We start from the raw sequence: 23,519 nt of genomic DNA, 5'->3' as shown, positions 1-23,519 counted from the left end.
TCATTTGAAATCCAGATTTAGATATTTTATTAAGAATACACAATACACATACTTACGAATAGATACACACACCAGAGTAATGTTAGTTTTGTAATCCGGGAGTATCCGAACTCACTAATCTTCTAAGGGCCGGTCCATCGGCGACAGGCAAGCCCGGTTATTCTACGTGGTAATTACATGGCGTGTGTAAGCCCGATTATTCTACGTGAGAATTAGATATCCACGCAGCGTAACCATGCAAATGGGTAAATCTAAATGGTAGGTTTTGAAACTGAGGTGCTTAATATCTTTCCAAGCCCACTGTACCATCCGACAATACCAACGTGGTTAAGAAGAAAAATGTTGTTACCATTTACAGTAATCGATCCTCCTCGTGATCGTGAATGTGGCCTAGATTGACTATTTACTGTTTTATCTGTGTGATGTTTATGAATTTAAAATATGCTCATCAGTGATGTTTAAAACCACGCATGAGATAACATTCCTTCATTATCCCGGTAGATAAATACACCAGCAAACTAGATTTTTTTTTATCAATTTGGGAGTATCTCGGATATATAGAAGAGACTAAACTAATTCTTAGAGAGAAATCTAGTCTATGGATAGATTATCTTTTCGGATATTTAAATAAGTTAAAAGCAAAGTTCAATATTTGTATGGACGTTCAAAAATAATATGACTTAATTTTGGGCAATAAATAAATTGAACCTGAAATCTGTTAGCGCTTTAAGCACGTCCCGTACTATCGACCGCAGGATTCAGGACTACCAGAAGCTAGGTTAATCCTGAAAACAAAATCTTTGAAATTAAACCTTAACAACTTACTTTTTGAGTTGTTGATTCATGACATTTATGTCACTAATAAATTCTTTTAAAACATAAAATTTGTTGTCTGCAACTTATAGACGCAGACACTGAAATTCGAATTCAAATAACGACACTTTAATTATCGATACAATATTGGTATAAGACAAATAAAATCATGATTTCATATGTTTATACTATTTTTAATTAGTTTACCATAATCTTTTCATACTTAAATGCCTAAATAGTCATATAAACAAAGGCACAAGCGTGTGTTTTCGAGGATATACACCAGTCTGCAGGTCGGGCCGTAAAACCCACTTGAACTATTTGTAGACGTAATCATTATTTGTCTCAATCATCATCTTGTGTTGTAGACTTGTAGTACCTAGCACAACTCGTCCACCATTGTTTTCGCCCTTTTTTACTTTTAATACATTATTTTTACTTTTTTGCACCCTTACAATATCCTTAATTAACTTTAAGCCGCCCATATTAACAAAAATAATTAAGGAGGGTTATTGGGAAAAAAATTTTGATCGAATATCAAATTTATTGATCATCTTATAATATAAAGAACAAGTTTCTCTCAGGTGTCCGGCTCACCACGTATCATTTATTCGTCTTGGGCCTCTAATACTACTGATAAATTAACGTCGAACTGGAGACATGAATATTGTTCTCATTAAGCTAAAAGCCCATCTTAATGTACGCTTCATCGAACGAACCCTATCACCTTCCATTCGTCGTGCCTTAGATCTGAGAAACGGCTGCACCTCCCTTGAATACGATACCAGTAAAGTCGATCCCCACTACGTCACTACTTCATGGGCTCCGTCCTCTTCATCTTCTCCACAATTTCGAACCTATAAATTGGCGTCTCCGGATAGATGGTTTCCACAGATTCTTCACTCCTCGTAACTCATAATTCAGAAACATCCTTCCAAGAACTATGGCAGCTTCCCCGATATCGCTTTCCGAGTTAAAGCCAGAGCGTTGTACTCAAACGGTTGTGACACGCATACTCCGATTCTTGATGGTCAGGTATATGTTCCCCTTTCTTACGTGTTTGTTGTTATGTATATGGTTTCCCCTTATTTTTTTTTTTTTTTTTTTTGTAACTTGGCTTTCATTCATAACATAAAGAGAAAAAGAAAAATATTACAAGCCCAAGGCTAGTGTTTAGAAGAGAGTTTGATATTGATTTCCAAAAAAGGCCTGAACCTTAGAATCTCAAAGTGAACTATCATGCGACCCATTTGAGCCCAAAAGTAGGTGGGGAGTTAGCGGTTGGGAGGCGAAGCGGTTTAATGCACTTGCGGAGAGATCAAAGTTTTGATAAAGGTTATGAGATGAAAGTTATGGGGTCTCGAACCATCTTTGCAACATCCTTGACGCGAGGGAAGGGCTTGTCTCACGGAAGCTTTGAATCTTGTTACGAACCTGACGGTCGATGAGGGTGAGAATGACGTCAACCGAACGGAAAACGCCTGAGTGAAGACGTGCGTTCCGTTCGTTCCAGAGCCAGTAGAGGGCGGCTTGCCAAACCAGAAGAGTGAGGAGACGAGTAGATTTGGGTGACTGGAGGTTTTCCAGTTGAGCGATCGTTTGATTCCAGGAGCGGTAAGGCCTGATCCGACATCTTCTTGCTAGTTGACTCCAAAGATCGAAACTGAATGTACAGTCAAAGTGCTTTCGTGTTTGTTTATATGTCTTTGATGTGCAAAGTGCTTCTTTTAAACTTATTAAGATTTAAAAGCATGTGTTTTTATGTATTTGTCCATTCAGACAATACTAACCATTTTCCAGGTTGTCCTCCAGCTCCACCGGTGTGAAGAAGCTAGAAGGGTTTCACTAGGGGAGTTGAGTAACTACGTTCTGGAGTCACCCCCCCCAGGTATGTTTCCAACTACAAAAATATTCCTAGCTACAATTTTTTTTTGGTATTGAATTGGTTATTCGTAATTACTCAGTCTATTGAGTTCCTATGCAAAGTCAAGATTTGTTCAGTTGATTCTACCAATGGATGGTGTTACATACCATGTGCCAAGTGTTACAAGAAGCTCCAACGAAGAATTTCATCTTTCACTTGCAGTTCATGTTTTAATGCAACTGCTGTTAGAGTTGTCAGGTTCTCTATACGCATGCCCCTTAATATATCCTTATTAGCATAGAGCTTTCTATTATTTGTACTTACCAAGTACTTCGGATGGGAATATACAAGCTTTTTAGGATACCGTGTTGAGCTGCTGGTAGAGTCAGGTGAAGATACAGCTATGTTTGTTGCATTTGATTAAGCTATGACTAAGCTCACAGGTGTTAGGACTGCAGAGGTTGAGAATCCTATGGTTAGTGCCCAACATTAATTTTTCGGTTTTGGCGGAAAACACACAATTTCTCGGTTTTGGCGGGAAAACGCAATTTCTCAGATTTTAGCAGAAAAACATAATTTCTCGGTTTTAGCGGAAAAATGCAAAATTTTGGTTTTAGCGAGAAAACACAATTTCTCGGTTTTAGCGGGAAAACGTAATTTCTTGGATTTTGACAGGAAAATACAATTTCCCGGTTTTGGCGTAAAAATGTAATTTCTCAGATTTTGGCGGGAAAATACAATTTCTCGGTTTTGGCGGGAAAACACAATTTCTCGGTTTTGGCAGGAAAACGCAATTTCTCGGTTTTTGCGGGAAAACGCAATTTCCCGGTTTTGACGGGAAAACGCATTTTTTTGGTTTTGGCGAAAAAACGCAATTTCTCGGTTTTGGTGGAAAAAACACAATTTCTCGGTTTTTGCAGGAAAATGTAATTTCTCGGTTTTGGCGGGAAAACGTAATTTCTCAATTTTGGCGGAAAAACGCAATTTCTCGGTTTTGGCGGGAAAACGTAATTTTCGGTTTTGGCGGAGAAATAAAAAAATATCGGTTTTGGCAGAAAAACGCGATTTCTCGGTTTTTGCGGAAAAATGAAAAATTTTCGATTTTGAGAAGAAAACATAGTTTTACAGTTTTGATAAGAAAAAAATTACTTTTATAATTTTGGAAAGTAAACATAATTTCAAAATTTTATAAATAAAATCTAAACTAATAATTATAAATATTATTGGGTGTCCATGGACATGCCCATTTTGACATGGTCTCTATTGGTCTTGGACATTTGTTGGACCATTGTCCAATATGGACCACCCATTACTGCCCAAAACTGAAATGGTCCAAATGGTCATTGCCCAATTGGGCCATGGACGGACCATCTGACAGCTCTTCTCTAACAGAACACATCCAACCTCAGTGTAGTTCGAGAACGCAAGCAACAGAAGCTCTATAGGTAAGCCTGGCCAGGTTTCTCCCAATGCAATATCGAAAACGCTTGTTGGTGAACTGATACTGTTGAAGACTGCAGTAACTGTGGAGGAACATCTGTCTCTACCGAACCCGCTGAGATTCAACTTCTCGCATAACTCCTCATGGTAGGTTAAGCTAAGAGGATCGCTCTTCTTATTCGAAGCTGAGGATCTCTTTTTACTAATCCTCGATTCTAAGAACTTGGCGAGGTTCCCTTTTGTGTAAGCAGAGAGATAGTCTAGCTTGAGGTATTTGAACCGTCTTGAGGTGTATATGTTATCATCAGGGAAGTACAATAAATTCACCTCGTCAGATTCGCAGGTGGAGTCTCTGTGAGATACTACTCCTAAGCTATTTAAAGGATCAGGAGAAGCATTGAACTTGACTGCTTCTAGCTTCCCTAAAGATGTTAACCGAATCAAAGTGAACTCATCTGATGAACCAAGTGTTGGAAGGTACTTGTTTAAAACTCCAAAACCAAGAACAATAACTCTCTTCTTCTGCCAGTCAAACCAGACAGGGAGAGACTCCGTCATTATCGCTTCTCTAATTGCACAATCCCGCAGAGACATTTTCCAGCTGGTGAGAGTAGATTGTGTGGTAGCTCCCATACATACAAGGAAGAAGGATCATTTGCAACAGAAGGAGAAGGTCCATAACAGAACATCTCTCTGCATTCCAAAACGACCCTACTACAATGCATGAAGTGGTTGATTCATCGGTCTGAAACCCGAGATCAGATAGGCCATGGCAAACAAAACAAACTCTTCAGTTCCAGCCATGTTGAGACTCTCAGTTTCCAACAAAGCTCTCACACCCAGGGGCGGAGCCACCTTGGAGAGGGGTGGTCAATTGACCCATGTGAAATCTATAAATATTAAGTTTTATGTGCATTTACAATGTTGCTGCTGTGGTAAATTGGTTAAAATATCTATGTTTGACCCACATGTCATGGGTTCAACTCTCATATATGTCATTTTTTATCTATAATAATTGAATTATGACCCATGTGGAACATAGGTCTAGCTCCGCCACTGCTCACACCACAACAACTCCCAGAGCTTCTGGTGATAACAAAGACTGCATCAGACCGAGCAACAATAAAAGTCCCAAGCCTCCAACCAAACTCACATCCTAACCAACTCTTCTGATTCACTGTCTTCCCTTGATGATTCTCCCAAGAACCTTTCATCTCGCAACCTTTGAATCCATTACAATGTCTCTCGTTCAGTTCAAACACAAAGACCGCACCGTTCTCTAACAACATCAAACACTCTGCAGTAAGCTGAGAGTTCAAAGAAGTGCTAGCAACAGAAGAGCTCTTAAACTGCTGATCTCCAATGTAACTCAAACTGGTCTCCCTCGAGAATCATCGTACTTGACACAGTACCAATGAACCGAATACAGTGAACAGAGAGATGCATTACTATCAGCTATTGATCAAAAAATAAAAACATACAAATGCTATCGACTTCTTTCCCTTCATCTACTTGTATGGTTCTGAGCTTAAGACAAAACCAAAATTCTTAACTGGAGATTAAATCCAAATATACAGCAGAGATATAAAGCTTGCGAGTCAAGTATCTAACCAATCATTTTAGGCAACATATATAGCCTTTCTTGGTGGGGGGGGGGGTGATTACATCTCCTTCTGGCCAATAAGATTACATCCCAACGACAAATAAAGTGTCCGTGGCAAAGAAAATAAGAAGTGCTCAGCGCATAACTTGATGATAAATAATTAGGTCATGAAAACATAAATAAGAAGTGATTTGAATATAAAAACACAAATTAATGTTACTGAAGACAACAAATGGTTTTAGAAAGAAGAAAAAGAGAGTGATAAACTTGGAAAATAAGGAACAGCTAAGCCGTAGCTACCTGAATAATACAAATGATAAACAGTTGAGTCAGGATCAAGATCAAACTCAACAAGGTTTTCTTGATGGGTAAGCGAGAGGACGACCTTGTTGTTATCCTTGGAAATGGCCAAAGGTGTGAGAGGCTGTGAAGTGATACCACCAAACCAAGAGGAAGTAGAATTCAAGTCAACTGAGAAGATTCTCTCCCACTTGTCGCATTCTTCAACCCTCCACCAAAACTCTTGCTCGCAATCGCCCTTGAGTTCAGAAATGCACAGACGACCGTCAAGATTGCATAAACCAATTTTGTCACTAGAGGCATCAGGGGTAATAAAAGGTGGTGTTGAGGTGACTTGAAACATCTCTGTATGAATATCGAAAACTATGAGTTTGGTTTGTGTTGATGGGTATCCTTGTTCATCTCCCGTGAGCCAGTATAATAATCCGTTTGCACACGGTGGCCTCTGATTAGACAAGATTTGGTGATGATCAAGAGCTCTGGTAGTCACGAATCTCCATCTCCATTCCTCTAAATCGAAAACCTCGCATCTTGTCTTCTTCTTCTTGTTCAAGGTAGCAGGATATATATTATAGAGCCACACTATCTTATATCGTCCTGTGGCGTTGTCTTTCCCAAATCCAAACATAGTAAATGATATGAATGGAACTGGAACAGGACGCTGACCATCATCTTCAAGTCTCTGATCCCGCTCCAGATCCGGGTCTGGATAGGCTTTATGAAGACGCTGAAAATTTGCTAAGGGGAGTGGTGGCAACAACGTTTCTGTGGCCGTATTTATCACTCTCACTGCTTGAGTCAAGCAGTAGAAGCAGACAAGGCCATCGCAGCATTCGGAGATCTCCATAGGACCATTAATCTTTTCAATTTCAAAACAGAGGCTCTCTTCAAGAGAAGTCGTTTCCAAGTCCATTTGATCAAAACAGATATTATAAAAACCATAACCGACAAACATGAGTTTAGGATCCTTGCTTCTCTGATTAGCCATGTGTCTTGCCCCAAAATCTCTTGTCTTAATCACCGATTCCCAATGCTTTGAAACCGCTTGGAACCTCATAATCGATCTCACCGGAAGCCTCATCACGATTTCTTCCATGACATCATTGGGGATCTCAACCTTCCACTCTCTTCTTCCTTTTCTTCTCCGTTTGGTTTCTCTGACGATTCTCTGATAAATCTCCAACGACGCCATCATGTTCTTCCACTCCCAAATCAATAATTTATAGAGCCAACCCTCCCCTCGATTTTCCTTTTTTTCCTTTTATTTCTGTTTTGTTATATGGCAACCACCACCAATTTCCTTCTTTTTTTTTTAAACAAGAAAAAAAAAACTCATTCTGCCGACAAAGCCTAACCCTCCGACACCGCTTCTTTTGTCCAAAACCTCTACAATTAGGCCCAGCAACTTAATTAAACGAAAATTATGGTTTACCCATTTTCTCTACAATATATTAGAGGTACTAGGGCCATTGCCTCAGCTTGGAGTTGTAGACAAAGCTCTTGTTTCATTTCAATATTTGTTAGGGTTATTGTAGGTGTGAATTTTGTGTTTTAAATTGATCACTGTTTTTCAAGTTTTTTATTGTTATAGGATTAGAGTTGTGATGATGAACTGTGTATGCACTGTTCATACACAGTTCTCCACTCATGAAGAACTAAATTGTGTTAGTAATGTGATTGATATAGTTTGTGGTGTTGCTTGTTCTGTCACTGAGACTTATTGTTTGTTTGTCTTTTTAATTTGTTACTGGTACTGTTGAGATTACATAAATTATATTAAGGTTGTTGAGATTACCTTTTGTTTTTGAATATTTTTTTCTCCAGTTTAGTTGTGTAAGTTGTGTGTATTAAGTAATATTTTTTTATTCTTATTATGTTGGTTATATATATATATATACTTTTAAACTTGTTGCTTTTACCGAACTTTTAAAACAAATACATGAAGACTTATAAAAATAATTATAAAATGAGTGACAATTAGTATTTGGCACTTAAAACGAATATATGTAGTTCTCATAAGAAGACAATATCATTGGCATGTTAACATTGAACATGTAAGTTATTTTCATAAGACAATAGGAGTGAGCAGGTGGAGATGTTGTTGCCGCCTTTGTATCTGTTGGGATTGTCTCTTGTATCTGCTGGTGTGTGTGGCTGTGTTTGTTTCTCTTTTATTTGATGTGTAATATGTAAACAAAAAATCATTGTTAGTTGTATTTATCAGAGTTTGCAACTTACTATGGTTTTTGTTAAGGTAATTTCACTGATCTTGGTTGTCGTCTTCGTCTTCTTCGTAAGCATCTGTGAAAGCAAGTTTGTAAATTGTTAAATAGCTGGCCCTGTAATTTGTATTTGTTTAGCTGGCTCAATGTATGTGTCGTTGAGTTTTAGTTGAGTTGATTGATTTGGTATATTTGTTTTGAAGTTTATTTGTAAGATTAGACAAAAAGAGAGGTGATCATTAATGATTCGTTTTTTTTTTGGATTCTAGTTTTTGGTGTTTTGATTGTTTGGGTTATTGTGTTTATTTTAAGCTGTAAAATAAAGATTTGTGTAAAATTAGATTGATAAGTAAGGGAGATAAATAAACGACCACAAATCTTGGGTATGAAATATTTTTGATTATTGATGTTAGCACAATATAGATAGTAGTATCAAGAGAATTATGTGTTGATTGTTTCTTACGAATCAATGAGGAGACGGATAACAACTCGAATTGTTTCTTTGGAGAGGTCAGAGCCCTGGACATAACGGATTTGTCCAACCACATCTGCAATATTTAATATCAGTTATGATATCAAAACATAATATAAACCCAAATGCAATATGATAATATACTTGGGAGTTCTAGGTTTGTGTTCGCAATCACTTGGAGATTTCGAACAGTCTAATTTTTACTGGAGATTGATCTCAAGAGCGCCCGTGATGACTTCATCAATAATGGTTAGTGAAATGAAACGAATGAGGAATGGATGATCAGTTATCTTGTACATGTTTGAGCACATAGCAACCTCAAAACGATCGACTTTCACAATGGAATCTGCTTTCAAAGATGGCATGTAATGATTAGCACACCCGACGGGAGTAAAACCATGAATCACGGAATCTGCAAATAATATTATTCAACAAAGAATCAGGAAATCAATTAAAACAATTATGTTAAATAAGTGTGATAGATATCAAAGATTACGTTACCTTTTCATCATGTAAGAGAACCGTGATTCCCACAAAATCTATGTCTTTCTTGAAGTTCAGGGAATCCCAAAAGTGGAGGAAGCCAGAGGCTATGCTCTGACTACTACGACCAAGACGGAGAGACTCGAAGGTTGAGTGACAGACGCCGGGACGCCGGTTTGAGGAAGTGGAGAGTCAGAGAGAAAGCTAAGAGGAATCAATGAGCTTTGTGGAGGTGCATATTAGGTTCATCAAAGATGAGAATCATATATAGGGTTTACAAAGGAGCTACAAATAAAGAACATTTATGATCAAGCGATTTAAGATGGGGACATGAAGAGTTCACCGGTGAAAAAATAGATTACGAACAGACACACGGCACAACTCTGTAGATCACACTTGTTGAGACAATGATGAAAAGAACTCTGACTCATGTTAAACGACAACAATTTACAATATGGAAAAACTATAATTGTTGCAAACTTGAGCTTTTTTCATATAATGTGATGAATCTCATTTAAAAATGAAACCCATAATACCCTTGTAGGCCCGACCCTCAGAGAAGTCGAAGAAGCAAAGGCTTCTGACCTTCATAAATATGTATTAGGTTCGACCATCAATGTACAAAGTATCATTTAACTTAGTGGTATAAATGTTGGTGTTTATACTCAATAAGCTGGGTTCAAGCCATGAGCTTGACACTTTTTCACACTTTTTAAAAGTGAGACCCACAAAACGCTGACATGGCACGCTGAGGAGTGAGCAAAAACTTAACTATTATAATATAGATTTCTTTTCTTTTTTAATGAAATTTAAAATTTATTAATCATGTAAGAACTATTTACAAAAAAATTAAAGAATCAAAATAGTGGAGTGTAGTCTTTAGCCAAAAGAATTAAGAACTATGTTCATTGTTGAGCTACTTATAATATTTCAAAATGTAATCATTTAAAATGTTTTATACATTTGTAAAGCCATATTTCTTATCTTTTTGAAATATCCACCTTACATACTTTCATGTGGACAACTATATCTGACTGTGTACGTGTACAAGATATATCTGAGTGTACAATCTTCTTCTTGATGAGTCATTCTGGTATTTTTTTTAAATATGTCCACCTTACACGATGTGTCTGAGTGTACATGTGTACAATATCATCAAATACGTAAAGACACATTTGTTATCTTTTTGAAATATCCACCATACACAATTTCATGTCGACAACTATATCAGAGTGCGTACGTGTATAAGATATATATTAATATACAATCTTCTTCTTGAATAGCCTTTTTTTTTAAATACGTCCACCTTAACCGATGTATCCATCAGAGTGTACATGTGTACATTATCATCAAAGTGTACATGTGTACACTATGTATCCAAAACAAAATTATATAAAATCTGAAAGAGTAAATGTGCAAAAAAGTCAAAATTGGCCATTGTTGCTCGAGATTCATTTTGTGCCCATGTACTGCTGGTCGGAGATGAACCAATGACGACGAGGTGAGACTTGAGACAAAGATGACATAAACGTCGCCAGTGAAGCTTTATCATTGACCTCCGGCGTGGAAGAAGGAACATGGCGAAGAAGATGATGTCACCGGTAATCGCTCGTCGGATTCTTCCACCACTGGCGGCTCTGCAAGTAAACAAAGATTTGTTTTTTTTTTCTCCACAAAAATACAAATAAAACAAAAGAATTGAAAGCACTTACAGCAGACATCTTCAGCGTTCCGTTTAGTGCGTCTCTCACCACCAAAACATCCTCAGCCTCCGTCCAACATTATTGTCACTCATCTAATTTTTCTTCCAAATATGGCTATTACACAAATAAGTCCTTGTTTATTTTTGCATAACTATTTTTTATTTTTAGCATACATAATTATACCCTACATTTTCATCTCTCACACGATTTAAGAGTTTTTTATTCCCGAGAAATAAATAATTATCATTTGTAGAGTCCTTTTCTATTTCTTCATCTTGCATATTTATATTTTATTACGAGAAACAAAAAAAAACTGTTTCTATCTCCCCAATTATTAAATGAAATATTTACATATTCCTGGTATTTTTACCATTTTTTACAATTTTTACTTAATATTTTTTAATTTTATGTTGAGTTGCTGTTTTTAAGAATGCAATTTATTTCTCAATAAACTGTGTGGTCATAGTTATTTATGGTTCTTTTAAATATTTTAAAATAATGTATAAACATTATAGTTAAAACCATTTTAATGCCGATAATCGTGCTATTACAAACTATGAAAAATATTACATATGATTTTACAGCTGCAGATCTCTTGTAAGCATTTTCTCTATTAATTCACATAATTCTGCTTTTTCTGAAGATTGAAACTCAGACCTCCTAGTGTAGAAGCATTAATGAATTTTTAGTCAAACCAGAAACTTCTGTAGTCATATAATTAAAACCATTTTTATTTCATATGTATTAAATATTATGCCTCCAGTCAAAATAAATTCTAGATCTGCCACTCATTAATTCTACTGAATGTATAACTCTGGATTAGAGTATCTGAGTGTGCCTATAACCTATAATATATGGATCTGATCATTTGAAACAAACCGAACAACAAAAACCAAATAGAAAAACCATTTTCACTTGATTGGCTATAAGAGCATCCAAAAAAATCTATTTGAAGTTTAAAAGTGTTTTTATCCTTGAAATAAAAATGTTTTTATCCAAAATCAAACTTTTAACTTTAAAAAGATATATATTTTATACTATAATCCTTATATTCGTCATAATTATTTAAAATACATAAAATGGGTATTTATTAATTGATGCTTTCTACTCAAATTATTTTATTAGCATATGTATATCTGTTGTACCGAAAAATTAACCATTAATCACAAAGATTTTAGTGTGAGCTTTTTACTAATTTTAGTAATTTATAGTCATTTCTAAAAATTTAATACAAATTTCAAAATTAAAATATTAAGGTCTCAATACTTTTGCAATGAAAATTTTGAAATTAACATAGTTATGTATTTTATATGGTATATATTTTAATTTTAATAATATTATAAATATTTTTTAATATGAATATCTATTTAATGAAACTTCTTATTCATATGATTTCATAATCATTTGTATCTTGTTATAACAAAAATTTAAACCATTGATCATCAATTTATTAATGTGAGACTTTTAACAATATTAGTAATTTATAGTCGTTTAAAAAAAGTATAACAATATAAGAGAAAAGTATATTTTTAAAAAATATACAATTAATGTGATGGTTTAGTTTTTTTAATTATAAAATTAAATAAGAATGATGAACGATACAAAAATTGTTATCAAATCTTTATTATTTCATTGTTGTCAAAAAAAAAATTTATTATTCAAAATTATTAATTATCATATATATATGTTAATCATATTAGATAATTCGGTAGTTTTTGTTTAAGGAAAGAAATGAGAATTTTTTGGTGCACACTACTAATCAATTTTATATTTAGTTTAATCTATACTATTATTTACGAAGTAAATTTTAGCAACGGAGTTCTCACGTTAAAAGTTAGAGCGTTTAATATCTATACTACCCTTAATGAATTTATCTATAATTAACTATATAATCGAAAATGAATTTTTATTTATAAGATTATTTTTTTTCAAAAAGATAATTTTTACATTGTGTTGTTATCTTAAAACATATTTTTCAGTTATAAATATAATTAAAAACGAATTTTAATAATAATATTTTTTTTTCAAAAAGATAATTTTTACATTGTGTTGTTATCTTAAAACATAATTTTCAGTTATAAATATAACTAAAAACGAATTTTTATTTATATTAAAAGTTAAAAGTTAAAAGTTAGCACAGTTAATATCATTTATACTCTTAATAAATTAATTTTAAAATAAATATTTGCGAAGTAAATTTTAGCAACGGAGCTCTCACGTTAAAAGCTAAAGCGGTTAATATCTATACTACCCTTAATGAATTTATCTATAATTAACTATATAATCAAAAATGAATTTTTATTTATAATATTATTATTTTTTCAAAAAGATAATTTTTATATTGTGTTGTTATCTTAAAACATATTTTTCAGTTATAAATATAACTAAAAACGAATTTTTATTTATATTAAAAGTTAAAAGTTAAAAGTTAGCACAGTTAATATCATTTATACCCTTAATAAATAAATTAAAATAAATATTTGCGAAGTAAATTTTAGCAACGGAGCTCTCACATTAAAAGTTAAAGCGGTTAATATCTATACTACCCTTAATGAATTTATCTATAATTAACTATATAATCAAAAACGAATTTTTATTTATAATATTATTATTTTTTCAAAAAGATAATTTTTACATTGTGTTGTTATCTTAAAACATATTTTTCAGTTATAAATATAATTAAAAACGAATTGCCAATAATAATATATTTTTTTTTCAAAAAGATAATTTTTTACATTGTGTTGTTATCTTGAAACATATTTTTCAGTTATAAATATAATTAAAAACGAATTTTTATTTATATTAAAATTTAAAAGTTAAAAGTTAGCACAGTTAATATCATTTATACCCTTAATAAATAAATTAAATAAATTAGATAAAATAAAAAACGAATTTAGTGTTTATTTGATTAGATAAGTGTTTACAATTAATAAAAATAAAAATTATCCATAACTTAGAAATATATTTAAAATAAAAAGATAATTCCTATATATATTTGTTGTTATCCTTTTTTAGAACAATATTGTGTTGTTATACAAAAATATATATTTTAATAAAATGGTTAAAAGTTTAAAAACAGAAAATACATAACTAAATATTAAGTAAAATTATTATTTTTATATAATTGAAAGAGAATATCAAGTGATCTCTAAGATTTATATCTTATTTATTAAAAATGAATATAGTGCACAAAAGAATTTTAAAAATTTCTAATACATAAGAATTTTCAATAAAAACATAAATAACAATTTAAATTATTTTTTAATTAGTAATACATGTATTAATAAGTAGTTATAAATCTCTATGCCCGCACGTGCGGGCGAAACACCTAGTAAAATGTATAATACACGTTTAGATGAACCAACTAATTTTTCTAAAAATTCCAAAAAACATTCTAAAAATGACACGTGGCTAAAAAGAATGTTGCAATGCTCTTCAATTAATATATAAGGTATATTTACATATCAAGCTCATCAATTTCTTTAACTAATGTTTGTTATTTATCTAAAGGTGGGCTTGAGCTTGACTTCATTCAAGAGTCTATCCTGTACTGTTATACCAGTTGCTTTCATTTGATAGAGAAGCTTAATGGCTTCAATATAACACCCATTCTGCATATAACCCGCAACCATAGCGTTCCAGCAACTAACATTCGTCTCATCCTCTCTACTCATGAACGCCTTCTCTGCATCTTTCACCTTCCCATACTTGCCATACATTTCAATTAACCGACATCGGATCAGACAATCCGAGTCAAACCCGAGCTTTATAGCATCTGCGTGCACTCCTCCACCGCTTCTCCCACCGTCACTGACCCATGTGCTTGCTTTCAAAACGCTAGAGAATACCAAAGCATTCTTCTGGACCCCGTGCTTACCCATTTCTATGAAATCGCTGATCACCTGTTGAAATTCCCCTTCTCTGTAGTCGTTACTAACCTTGGCTGCCCAAACAAGGGTGTCAGCATTGGAGAGCTGGTGCAGCACAAGATTAGCGTCTTCCAAGCATCCGAACTCACCGTAGAAGCGTATCAAGGAACCCGAGAGACATGATGAGTCTTGTTCCTCTATAAACCCTAGCTTCTGACACAAGCCATGTACCTGTTGCCCTAAACCCAAATCTCTGATCATAGCAGACGCTTTTAGAACGCAGCCCATGATCCAAGGCGTGATCTTGGAAGCACCGTTCTGGTGTTTCAACATAGAAACAAAGAGCAAAGCAGCCTCTTCAAAATCACCCATCTCAATGTAGCCGAGGATAAGGATAGCCCAGGAATGAAAATCTCTGTGAGGCATTCTATCGAACACCTGGCGTGCCGTATCAAGACGACCGCACGACACGTGCATCAGGAGAAGACGGTTGAGGAACGTCGTTCTGGGTCTTACACTTGACTTCATGATATGAACTGTTAGTTCGTAAGCTCCACGCTGATCGCATTCGCTGGTTGATTCCTTGGCGAGACACGAGTATAGGTCTTCGTTACCAGGTAGAGACAGAGAGTCCATGATTCGGAGAATATCGGAAGTCGAGTAACGAGGAATTGGAATTTGAGATCTGTCTATCGCAATATGTGGTTGAAGGACGACGACGGGTTCTGGGCTTTGGTGTTTGGGTCTCCTTAGGAGAAGCTGAGCATCGAAGGTGGTCTTCACATCGATTCCGACGCTTTGTGTGGTGGAGTGTTTGAAAGAAGGAATTAAAGAGGCCGGAGGTGGCGATAAAGCTAATTCCAGAGTTCTCATTCTGTAATTTCTTTAGCAGGGAGGGAGGAAGAAGAAGACGAACAAACTAAAGAAGCTACGCCGGTTCGGTTCAGCGTGCACTAATTTTATGTCCGTTTGGTTTGTAAGTTAACCGGCTCGATTAAGATATGAATCTGGCACTAATTCATCGCTCGATAAAAGCCCATAAATTGCTCAAAATAAAAGCCCATTATCATACGCGCAGCGGTTGCGCCTGGACATCACTTACCGTTGTGGACTGAGGGGCGTGTGTTTTGTGGTTTAACTGTTTATAGAGGTGTGAAATATTTCGACGAGTTTGATTAACAGCGACATTAAAAGAGATAATGCGTATACGTTACTAAAATGCACACATCACTTCAATTTTGCATCAAGATTCTTAACGATAGAGAAAACACACAAGAAGTAAAGAACCAAGTCTTCTGCTAAAACTTATTTGAAGCTTAGATAGAATTACTGCATAAGAGCACTTGATAAATCACCATCAAGCTGAAGCGGAGGAAGCCTCTGCTTCAAGGAGTTGCTTCACCTTAGTGATGTAGTCACTCATGGCTTCGTCCGTTGATTTCCCTGACATCCAAAACAATCACAAGTCAGTTCCAAGCAAACCAGTAGCAACTCAGTATGAAGCGGATTACCTTCAACGGCCTTCCAAGCGTCCCACTTGGCTCTTTCCTTCATGCTGAACATCCCAGGACGACCTTTGAATCAAAAAAAAAAAAGAGAAGAGGTTGAACCAAGAAGCAAACCGCAGGATCTTAAAATGAAGCTTTCTTAAGGCGTGCAGAGAGAAAAAAAGGGTAATAATATTAACTGGTGGTCACTGGCCCAACGGTGGCTTGCTTGTAGAGACCGTAGAGGATGAGCAAGTCCTCGTTCGATGGGCTCGCGGTGAGCTTCTTGACTTTCTCAGCGTGCTCCTCAAAGTCCTCCTACAGATTTATAAATCAACAGAACCAGATCTTAATTGTCTACAGCACCATCAAATCAAACTCAACACAAGGCTTAAGCCTACTCAGATTCAATCTTTATTACACTATTCAAACCTAACACAAGCTTCGCAGGTGAGATGGATTACAAACTTGTCTGAATCATATATGAAATGATAAGTCATGAGAAACAAATCTTAATTGCCTACAATACCATCATCAGATAACAGTAAGTGAAAAGACATCAAGGCATAAACCTAACTCAGATTCGAACTTTTATTACCCCTATGCAAACCTAACACAAGCTTAACCGGTGAGATGGATTACAAACTTGTCTAAATTATATATGAAATGATAAACGAGACACTTAGATCTGAATATAAACCGAAACAAAGATTGAAATAGGTCCATATGGATTTGATCGTACCTTCAAACCCATGATGATTAGACGTCAGAAGTTGAGATAAATTGCGGAGATAAAATCAGTGTAAGACGGAGAAGTCGAGGACTACGCGATTGTTATTTATACATCGGCGAGGCTCTCTGAAATAAAAATTATATTAATTGTTTTTAGGGTTAAAAAAAAAAATCTTAGGGCAATATTATTGGGAGTCTTTTAAGGCATCTCTTAGGAGAAAGATGTAGGAACCGGGGAAGAAAGAGAAGAGAAAAGCCCTTAATTAAGGGATGTTTCTTACTCTTTAATGACCAAATAAAAAAAAAAAAAAAAGCAAAACAAGGGACTCTCTCCTTCTTTCTCTTCATCCCACAAATAATTTTGCTCTTAGATATACACACGTGAACTCAGACACCTTGACTTAATCCCGTGGGCGGAAGAAAGAATTTTTTTTTTTAACCAAAAAAAGATTTTATTGTTTTCTTTGTACTTAAGACCTTATGTCATAAATTCACATCTTCCCAATTTTGGACTTTTGATATTTTATATTTTTTAATAAATATTAAAACTATTTAAAAATAAAAAAAACTAAGAAAATTACAGACAAAAACATATATAAATTTTTATTAACGGACTTTTATGATTAAGTTAAGGTTAAAAACTCAATTGTGTTCTACGGACCTCATAATACTCTAAGTGAATTCAGTTTAGGACATCTCGAACCCATAACACTATTTTAGTGTCAAAACTAGATTCCGACCCGTCCAAACGGATATGATTTTATTCATAAACTTAAATTGTCAGTAAAAGAAAATATATTTAATGTTATCTTTTTTATCATAATCTTGTATAAAATATTTGAGTTGTTACAATTTTTGGATAAGTTTTTATAATTTGGTTGATTTTTTTAATATGCTATGAAAACATATAATTTATATAAATTGTTTAGAAAATTTGAAGTAATTTTTTCAATTGTATTAGAAATTCTGAAGTAATATGAAATATAGTTTATATTTAAAAAATATTTAAATAAAATGTACATGTATTTTTTATGAAATTTTATTTTTATTTGCAACACATTATGAAAGTAAAAAACTATATTTGAAGTGATATGAATGTATGTCATTTTCCAAACCAATACCCATTTTTTCAAACCAAACGTGTATAGGAGAAAAATAAAAAATATTATTTAGTTAGATTTCATTAGGTAGATTATAATTTATATATTAAAATATATATCACACACAAATAGATATTTGTGGTAGGTACAACCGAATATTTCTGTTTTACTAAAAGAGATGATAGGTCCAAATTTAATTGACAACTTTTGAACAGTAGATAAAAAATAAAATTCTATTTTAATAAATTAGATTATACTCTTTTAGTGTAGTTCTAGCATTTAATTTTTTTTCTTCTCTAATCACAACACTAAATTTCACACTAAAAGCTATTTTATAATATTATCCTACTATATAAAAGGGACTAAATTCAAGGCTTTTGAGACTATCCACCTCAACCAAAATATTCTCATCAATAAAATATTAGAAATAGATGTCATTTGAAAGATAATTAACTAATATATGACTTTTGATATTTCTAGAAATTTCAAATTTGTAACTGCTAATTTATTAATAGAATCATATATTTATATTGAATTATGTTCTATTTTTAATCATTAGATTTCAAAGGTAAATAAAATATTAATTTATAATATATATATATATATAGTTTATAACTTTATATTATAGTTATAAATAAAGAGAAAATAACCGGGGAGGGTGAAAAATCTCATGTAAAATTATGTAATTAAAATGGTAAAATGGTGAGTATGATGAGATGAATCTAAGAAAATTGATTGTACAAATTATGATGTTTTCTTCGTCCACTAAAATGATTTAAAATAAAATATATATTCACATAAATAAATCAATATTTGTTTTTTTTTTGTAAGATACTAAGATTATCATTTTCTGAAAGGTTACATTGTTGTTTTTAAACAACTTATTACAGTAAGGAAACAAAAACAACCACCAACAACTCAAGGTAAAAAAAGCCTTAAAGAGATCTTATACAAGAAATATAAAAAAGAAGTAGAGAAGAGGAGAAAGAAGAACTTGCCGGGTAAGAGAGGAGACGGTCACGCATCATACGGTCGAGAGAGGCAAGGATGACTGATGAAGGTGAAGAGACAGGTGTGAACACACGAGCATTACGCTCTTTCCACAGCAGGTAGATGGCTGACTGAAAATAGAGCTTGATGACTAAAGTAGCATGTGCATCTGCGTTGACGCGAGGTTGATTGATCCAGGCTGCAACATAGTGTAGATCAGCCGGAGGAAAAATCCAAACTTCAGCAGCAAAAGGCTCACATATCAAGCGAGAGAAAGAGCACTCAAAGAAGAGATGATAGTGAGCCTCTATTTCCAGATTACAAAGGACGCACGTTTCTGAGACATTAACCTCCAACGCCTCAAGCGATCCTTGGTTGGCAGTCTTCTCTGCAAAGCCATCCATGATATAAACGCATTACGTGGAATATGTTCCTTGAACCAAATAGTCTTGTGTCAATATTTGTTGTTGATAGTGTTTATATTCTTTTCTGACATTAGTATCCATATTTTTTAGTAAACTGATCCAAAGAGATTAGTTTGTGGAGCTAACCAAACGAGGATTATAATGTTTACTTTGGAAAGAGTAATAGGTTGAATGACAAATGGCGTGCGTGCTTTTTCACATGGAAATCTGCACATATATTAAAATTGTAAGATATGAATCATAGAGAAAATATAGTGTATATGACTGAAGTTGGTCTATTCCGAAACTAAAGATGGCTAAAATTCTTCTTTGTCAAAATGCATAGATGTGAATTTTATATGAATAGAGTTCTCCATTGCTTATAGCAGTGTAATAAACTCTGTGTGTAAAGGAGAAAAATGTTATATAAGTGAAAACAAAAATTATGATTTTTTTTCTTGTGTCTATAGGCTCTTCGCAATTTGAAGAAGAAAGAACATATTGTGTTAAAATCTTTGGCTCAGTCAAATTTTATCCAGTTGTTTTTAAAACTGTTGTTATCTCATTCATGTAATTTTTCCAGTGTTGATTTAAAAGCCCAAAAGACCCATCTATACTGACTTTTTGATATTTTTTTTCTGTGATTTGAATTTAAAAAGAGATAAAACTTTCGATAAGTTATGTAAACTCTGAACAAGTATTTAGCTTTAGAAAGCATTTATATGTTTCAAACTTATAATATATACATATATAATGTTTAAAATTATGCATATAAAACCAGTGTAAAATGTGCTTGAATATGTTTCTCTTCTTTAATGTGTTAATTGTACTATATATAACATTATTTTAAAATTTCAAAAAGTTTATGTCACATACAAAAAACCATCAATAAAAGATATAATTACAACAAGAAAAATGAAAAATTATAAACATATAAATTTAAATTAAGAAAAACTAACATTGGAAAAACAAGAAATTAATATAAAAGAAAAAAAAACGACAAATAATATTATAAATAAAATAAATTTATAAGACACAATCCGCGCGAAGCGCGGAAAAAATCTCTAGTACTAGATAATAACTCGTGCGCATGCGCAGAATAAGTTCTTTATATTAATGTTTGTTCATTAAATGGTTTGACATTTTGCAACTCTACAATATTTATCGATTGTAAAATAATGAATACAAATGTTGATCTCTTAAATGTATCATCATTGTTAAGAGTTAATCTATTACAACTCATTTTAATTATTTTTAAGATTTCATATACATAAAAGGATAATTAAGTCCAAAACTTCATAATCAGGATCTCCTTCACCCCATTGAACCTTGCTTGAGTCTATTTCAGTTTATTAGATCGTGCATTGGCCAATTGTGATGGATCTGATTCAGTGCTGCAACAACGGTTCTAGCATAAGGTTTTTATTTTAGTCACCAAATTCTTATATCTTTTATCTTAGGTTTAATTTTTCTTGCGGTCGTGTTAATCCGTTTGGTAGGTGTTCTAGTTTGCGTTATGTTCATTTTATTCACTGTGCCTTTCCAAAACTAATACTGAACAATCGACAAAGGCAATTTGAAAAAATTATTTAAAAGGTACTACCCCCCACCCCCCACCCCCCCCCCCACCCCCCCAAAAGTCCACTGCTAATATAAGTACATGAACGTTTAGGCATTTACGTTAGTCTCTAATAAAATCGTCATGATATGATATTGTAAATATGTCTTTAAAATTATTTGCGTTGTTTTCAGTGTGGAAAAATGCCATTAGATTTTTCTTTGTATTTCATATATCAATTTTTTTCTAGAGCTTATTTGTGTAACTAGCATTGATTTTAACATAATATAATGTGCATTTACGCCACTTTCCGGCTGGTTTTATCCTTTTTTTTAACAAATTTTCAATTAACATGCATACAAGAAAAAATGGAAGAGTCATCCACATTACAGGTTTATTTACTAAATACATATGCACTAAGTATTTTATTCCATATGACCAAAATAGTATAAGATTATAACCATATTCAGAACTCCTAATACTAAACATTATCCCAACCCATAAATATTAAACATTACCTCAACCCATAAATACTAAACCTTAAATCTCAATCACTAAACACAAATCCAAATATAAACAATAATATATATTTATAATACTCGTATGTTTATTGACCACACATATGTACTGACTGTTCTATTACATATGACCGAAATAGTATAGGATTATAAGCCACCCACAACCATTAATACTAAACATTACTCTAACCCGTAAATACTAAATACTAAACCCTAAATTTCAATCACTAAACTCAAACCCAAATAAAAACAATAATATATTTATTTATAATATTTACACCACTGTAAGAAAAATTAACAGAAATAAATTGATGATAAGAATAAAAAATAATAATAAATATATGTAAATGTTAATTGGAGAAGAGAACAAAGATGAAAGAAGAAGTTAACTAGTTGTCTTCAATGATAGTTTGGTATATATTTAAAAAATTACGTTGAGTATTTTGGTTAAACTTTTTTTTAGTTACTTACCTAATTGGTGGGTATACAGTCCAATTTTTCTTTTTTCTAAAATGTAATGGTTCCAAACCACTTTTAATAAAAGAAAGTGTTAAAAAAGTTATATTGTCTCGCACTGAAAACATATTAAGAAAGTAAATCTTGGCAGGTTATCTACAAAATCAAAGATTAGAAATGTAAGATCAATCCATAAAAGACCATTCCCCCACAAGTAAACTCATAAACAAGAGATCAGTAGACTACAAAAGATGTACAGAAAAACTGCGACAATATCAAGTCTTTTTCTATTTGAACATATGAAAAAAAAATTCTTGATGTTCAGTACAAGAATATCAAAACACTTAAGAGTCTACCTCTTTCGACTAGACACACATTGCTTCCCTTCCCAGATAGTCGTATACTAGATATATTACCAATGAGGATAGTAAGGTTGGTAAGTCGTAATCCATATCCACCATGACCAGTCTTCTGCTTATAGTAGACAGCTTGAGTAGTAAAGGTGGATCTGATTCCAATGCATATAGAGCCAATGGGTTGCCATATGATTCAGCAAAACCATGTATTGATGAGCTCAACAGACCAAATGGGTTCACTTTAAAATTGTGGCTAGGATCAGGCAAAAGCGGCTGTTGCTGACTCTGTATTGGGATTGTCAGATTGTAATCCGTAGCAAATATTAAAACAATCCCTTTGGTCCAATAATTTCATCAGGTCTTGAAGTAACCAAACATAACCAAACAAAGAGACAACTCGGTTTCTATAGAATAACAAAAGAAAATCTGCAAACACGATTTCTTTTCTTTTTTTTTATCACATGACCCTACGTTTCCTTGGCAATCTGCAACCATTATTTATGAGCCTTCCTAGTAGTGTCCTCGATGTACACTATAGGATTCTGATCATTGCTGGAATTGGAGTAACCGCTTCCGAAGGCAACAATGGAGTTTCTCTTCTTCTTGAAATGCGTAAACCCATTCACCTTAACCACCACAAAAAGCTGTTGCACAGAATGACACAAATTTGGGAAACCACGAACCTGCCCATCGCAATGATTGCCTAATTCTACAGTTCAGTAAAACTAGTTTAAGAGCCATATGAAGCTGAATCATTGAGATCACAAGACAGAGTTTGCACTTGTAAGAAAAATCTAACGAACCCTTAACCACAAAACTAAAACATTTTCATAACACAACATCAACAGCTTCGGATTCAATTTATCATCTCGAGTCATTATTACTAACTACTTAAAGAGAAAACAAGAAAGCAAAATCGAAGAGGAGGACACCCACACTTCACTCCCTAAAAAAACTTGACTTCAAAGTAGTTAGTCTCAGTCTAACAAATACATGAAAACTAACTGACACTAAAATCCCTTTTGTTCAACATCCAACAAGTCCGCATTGATTCCCTCTGATAAAAACCAACATTGTTTCACTGTGAGATCTTAACCACACTCTAGCCTTCTCAAAAGTGCTGTCCAAGTAGATCCATTAAGCCTAAAT

The 23,519-nt window shown here is 33.5% G+C and overlaps 3 protein-coding genes, 2 long non-coding RNA genes and 1 pseudogene across 5 annotated transcripts; 1 reads left to right on the top strand and 5 right to left on the bottom strand.

Moving 5' to 3' along the window:
- The first annotated feature begins 1,906 nt into the window (after positions 1-1,906).
- Positions 1,907-3,040, top strand: LOC111215654. The gene is made up of 3 exons (XR_007339410.1): positions 1,907-2,482; positions 2,626-2,701; positions 2,778-3,040. It is a non-coding gene; the product is annotated as an uncharacterized LOC111215654 (long non-coding RNA).
- Positions 3,041-3,681: 641 nt separating this feature from the next.
- Positions 3,682-5,406, bottom strand: LOC111215911 (annotated as a pseudogene).
- Positions 5,407-5,895: 489 nt separating this feature from the next.
- LOC125608756 (putative F-box protein At2g02030) lies at positions 5,896-10,471 on the bottom strand. Its single transcript, XM_048779228.1, has one exon. It carries the CDS (start codon positions 7,213-7,215, stop codon positions 5,959-5,961), a length of 1,257 nt encoding a protein of 418 aa, XP_048635185.1. The 5' UTR covers positions 7,216-10,471; the 3' UTR covers positions 5,896-5,958.
- Positions 10,472-10,475: 4 nt separating this feature from the next.
- On the bottom strand, positions 10,476-11,238 carry LOC125608757. The gene is made up of 2 exons (XR_007339411.1): positions 10,910-11,238; positions 10,476-10,834 (listed from the first exon to the last, which is right to left on the bottom strand). It is a non-coding gene; the product is annotated as an uncharacterized LOC125608757 (long non-coding RNA).
- A 3,083-nt stretch (positions 11,239-14,321) lies between these two features.
- Positions 14,322-15,777, bottom strand: LOC125608754 (pentatricopeptide repeat-containing protein At1g31790-like). Its single transcript, XM_048779226.1, has one exon. The coding sequence runs from the start codon at positions 15,640-15,642 to the stop codon at positions 14,401-14,403; it is 1,242 nt and encodes a 413-aa protein (XP_048635183.1). The 5' UTR covers positions 15,643-15,777; the 3' UTR covers positions 14,322-14,400.
- A 179-nt stretch (positions 15,778-15,956) lies between these two features.
- Positions 15,957-17,160, bottom strand: LOC125608755 (acyl-CoA-binding protein). The gene is made up of 4 exons (XM_048779227.1): positions 16,999-17,160; positions 16,457-16,574; positions 16,281-16,343; positions 15,957-16,212 (listed from the first exon to the last, which is right to left on the bottom strand). The coding sequence occupies exons 1-4, from the start codon at positions 17,008-17,010 to the stop codon at positions 16,127-16,129; spliced, it is 279 nt and encodes a 92-aa protein (XP_048635184.1). The 5' UTR covers positions 17,011-17,160; the 3' UTR covers positions 15,957-16,126.
- Between the last annotated feature and the right edge of the window lie 6,359 nt (positions 17,161-23,519).

Source organism: Brassica napus, chromosome A5 (assembly GCF_020379485.1).
Source record: "Brassica napus cultivar Da-Ae chromosome A5, Da-Ae, whole genome shotgun sequence".
NCBI classification, from domain to species: Eukaryota; Viridiplantae; Streptophyta; class Magnoliopsida; order Brassicales; family Brassicaceae; genus Brassica; species Brassica napus.
Note: the sequence above shows the minus strand (reverse complement) of the source record. Positions and strands in the feature narration are given on the sequence as shown.

What these genes read in the sequence shown, in the direction of transcription:
- LOC125608755 (XM_048779227.1), bottom strand. An exon ending in CGTTGGGCCAGTGACCACCA is followed by an intron (nt 16,344 to 16,456) that starts GTTAATATTATT and finishes TTTGATTCAAAG; the next exon opens with GTCGTCCTGGGATGTTCAGC. An exon ending in CGCTTGGAAGGCCGTTGAAG is followed by an intron (nt 16,213 to 16,280) that starts GTAATCCGCTTC and finishes TTTGGATGTCAG; the next exon opens with GGAAATCAACGGACGAAGCC.
- LOC125608756 (XM_048779228.1), bottom strand. Translation starts at nt 7,215, where the DNA reads ATGATGGCGTCGTTGGAGATTTATCAGAGAATCGTCAGAGAAACCAAA.
- LOC125608754 (XM_048779226.1), bottom strand. Translation starts at nt 15,642, where the DNA reads ATGAGAACTCTGGAATTAGCTTTATCGCCACCTCCGGCCTCTTTAATT.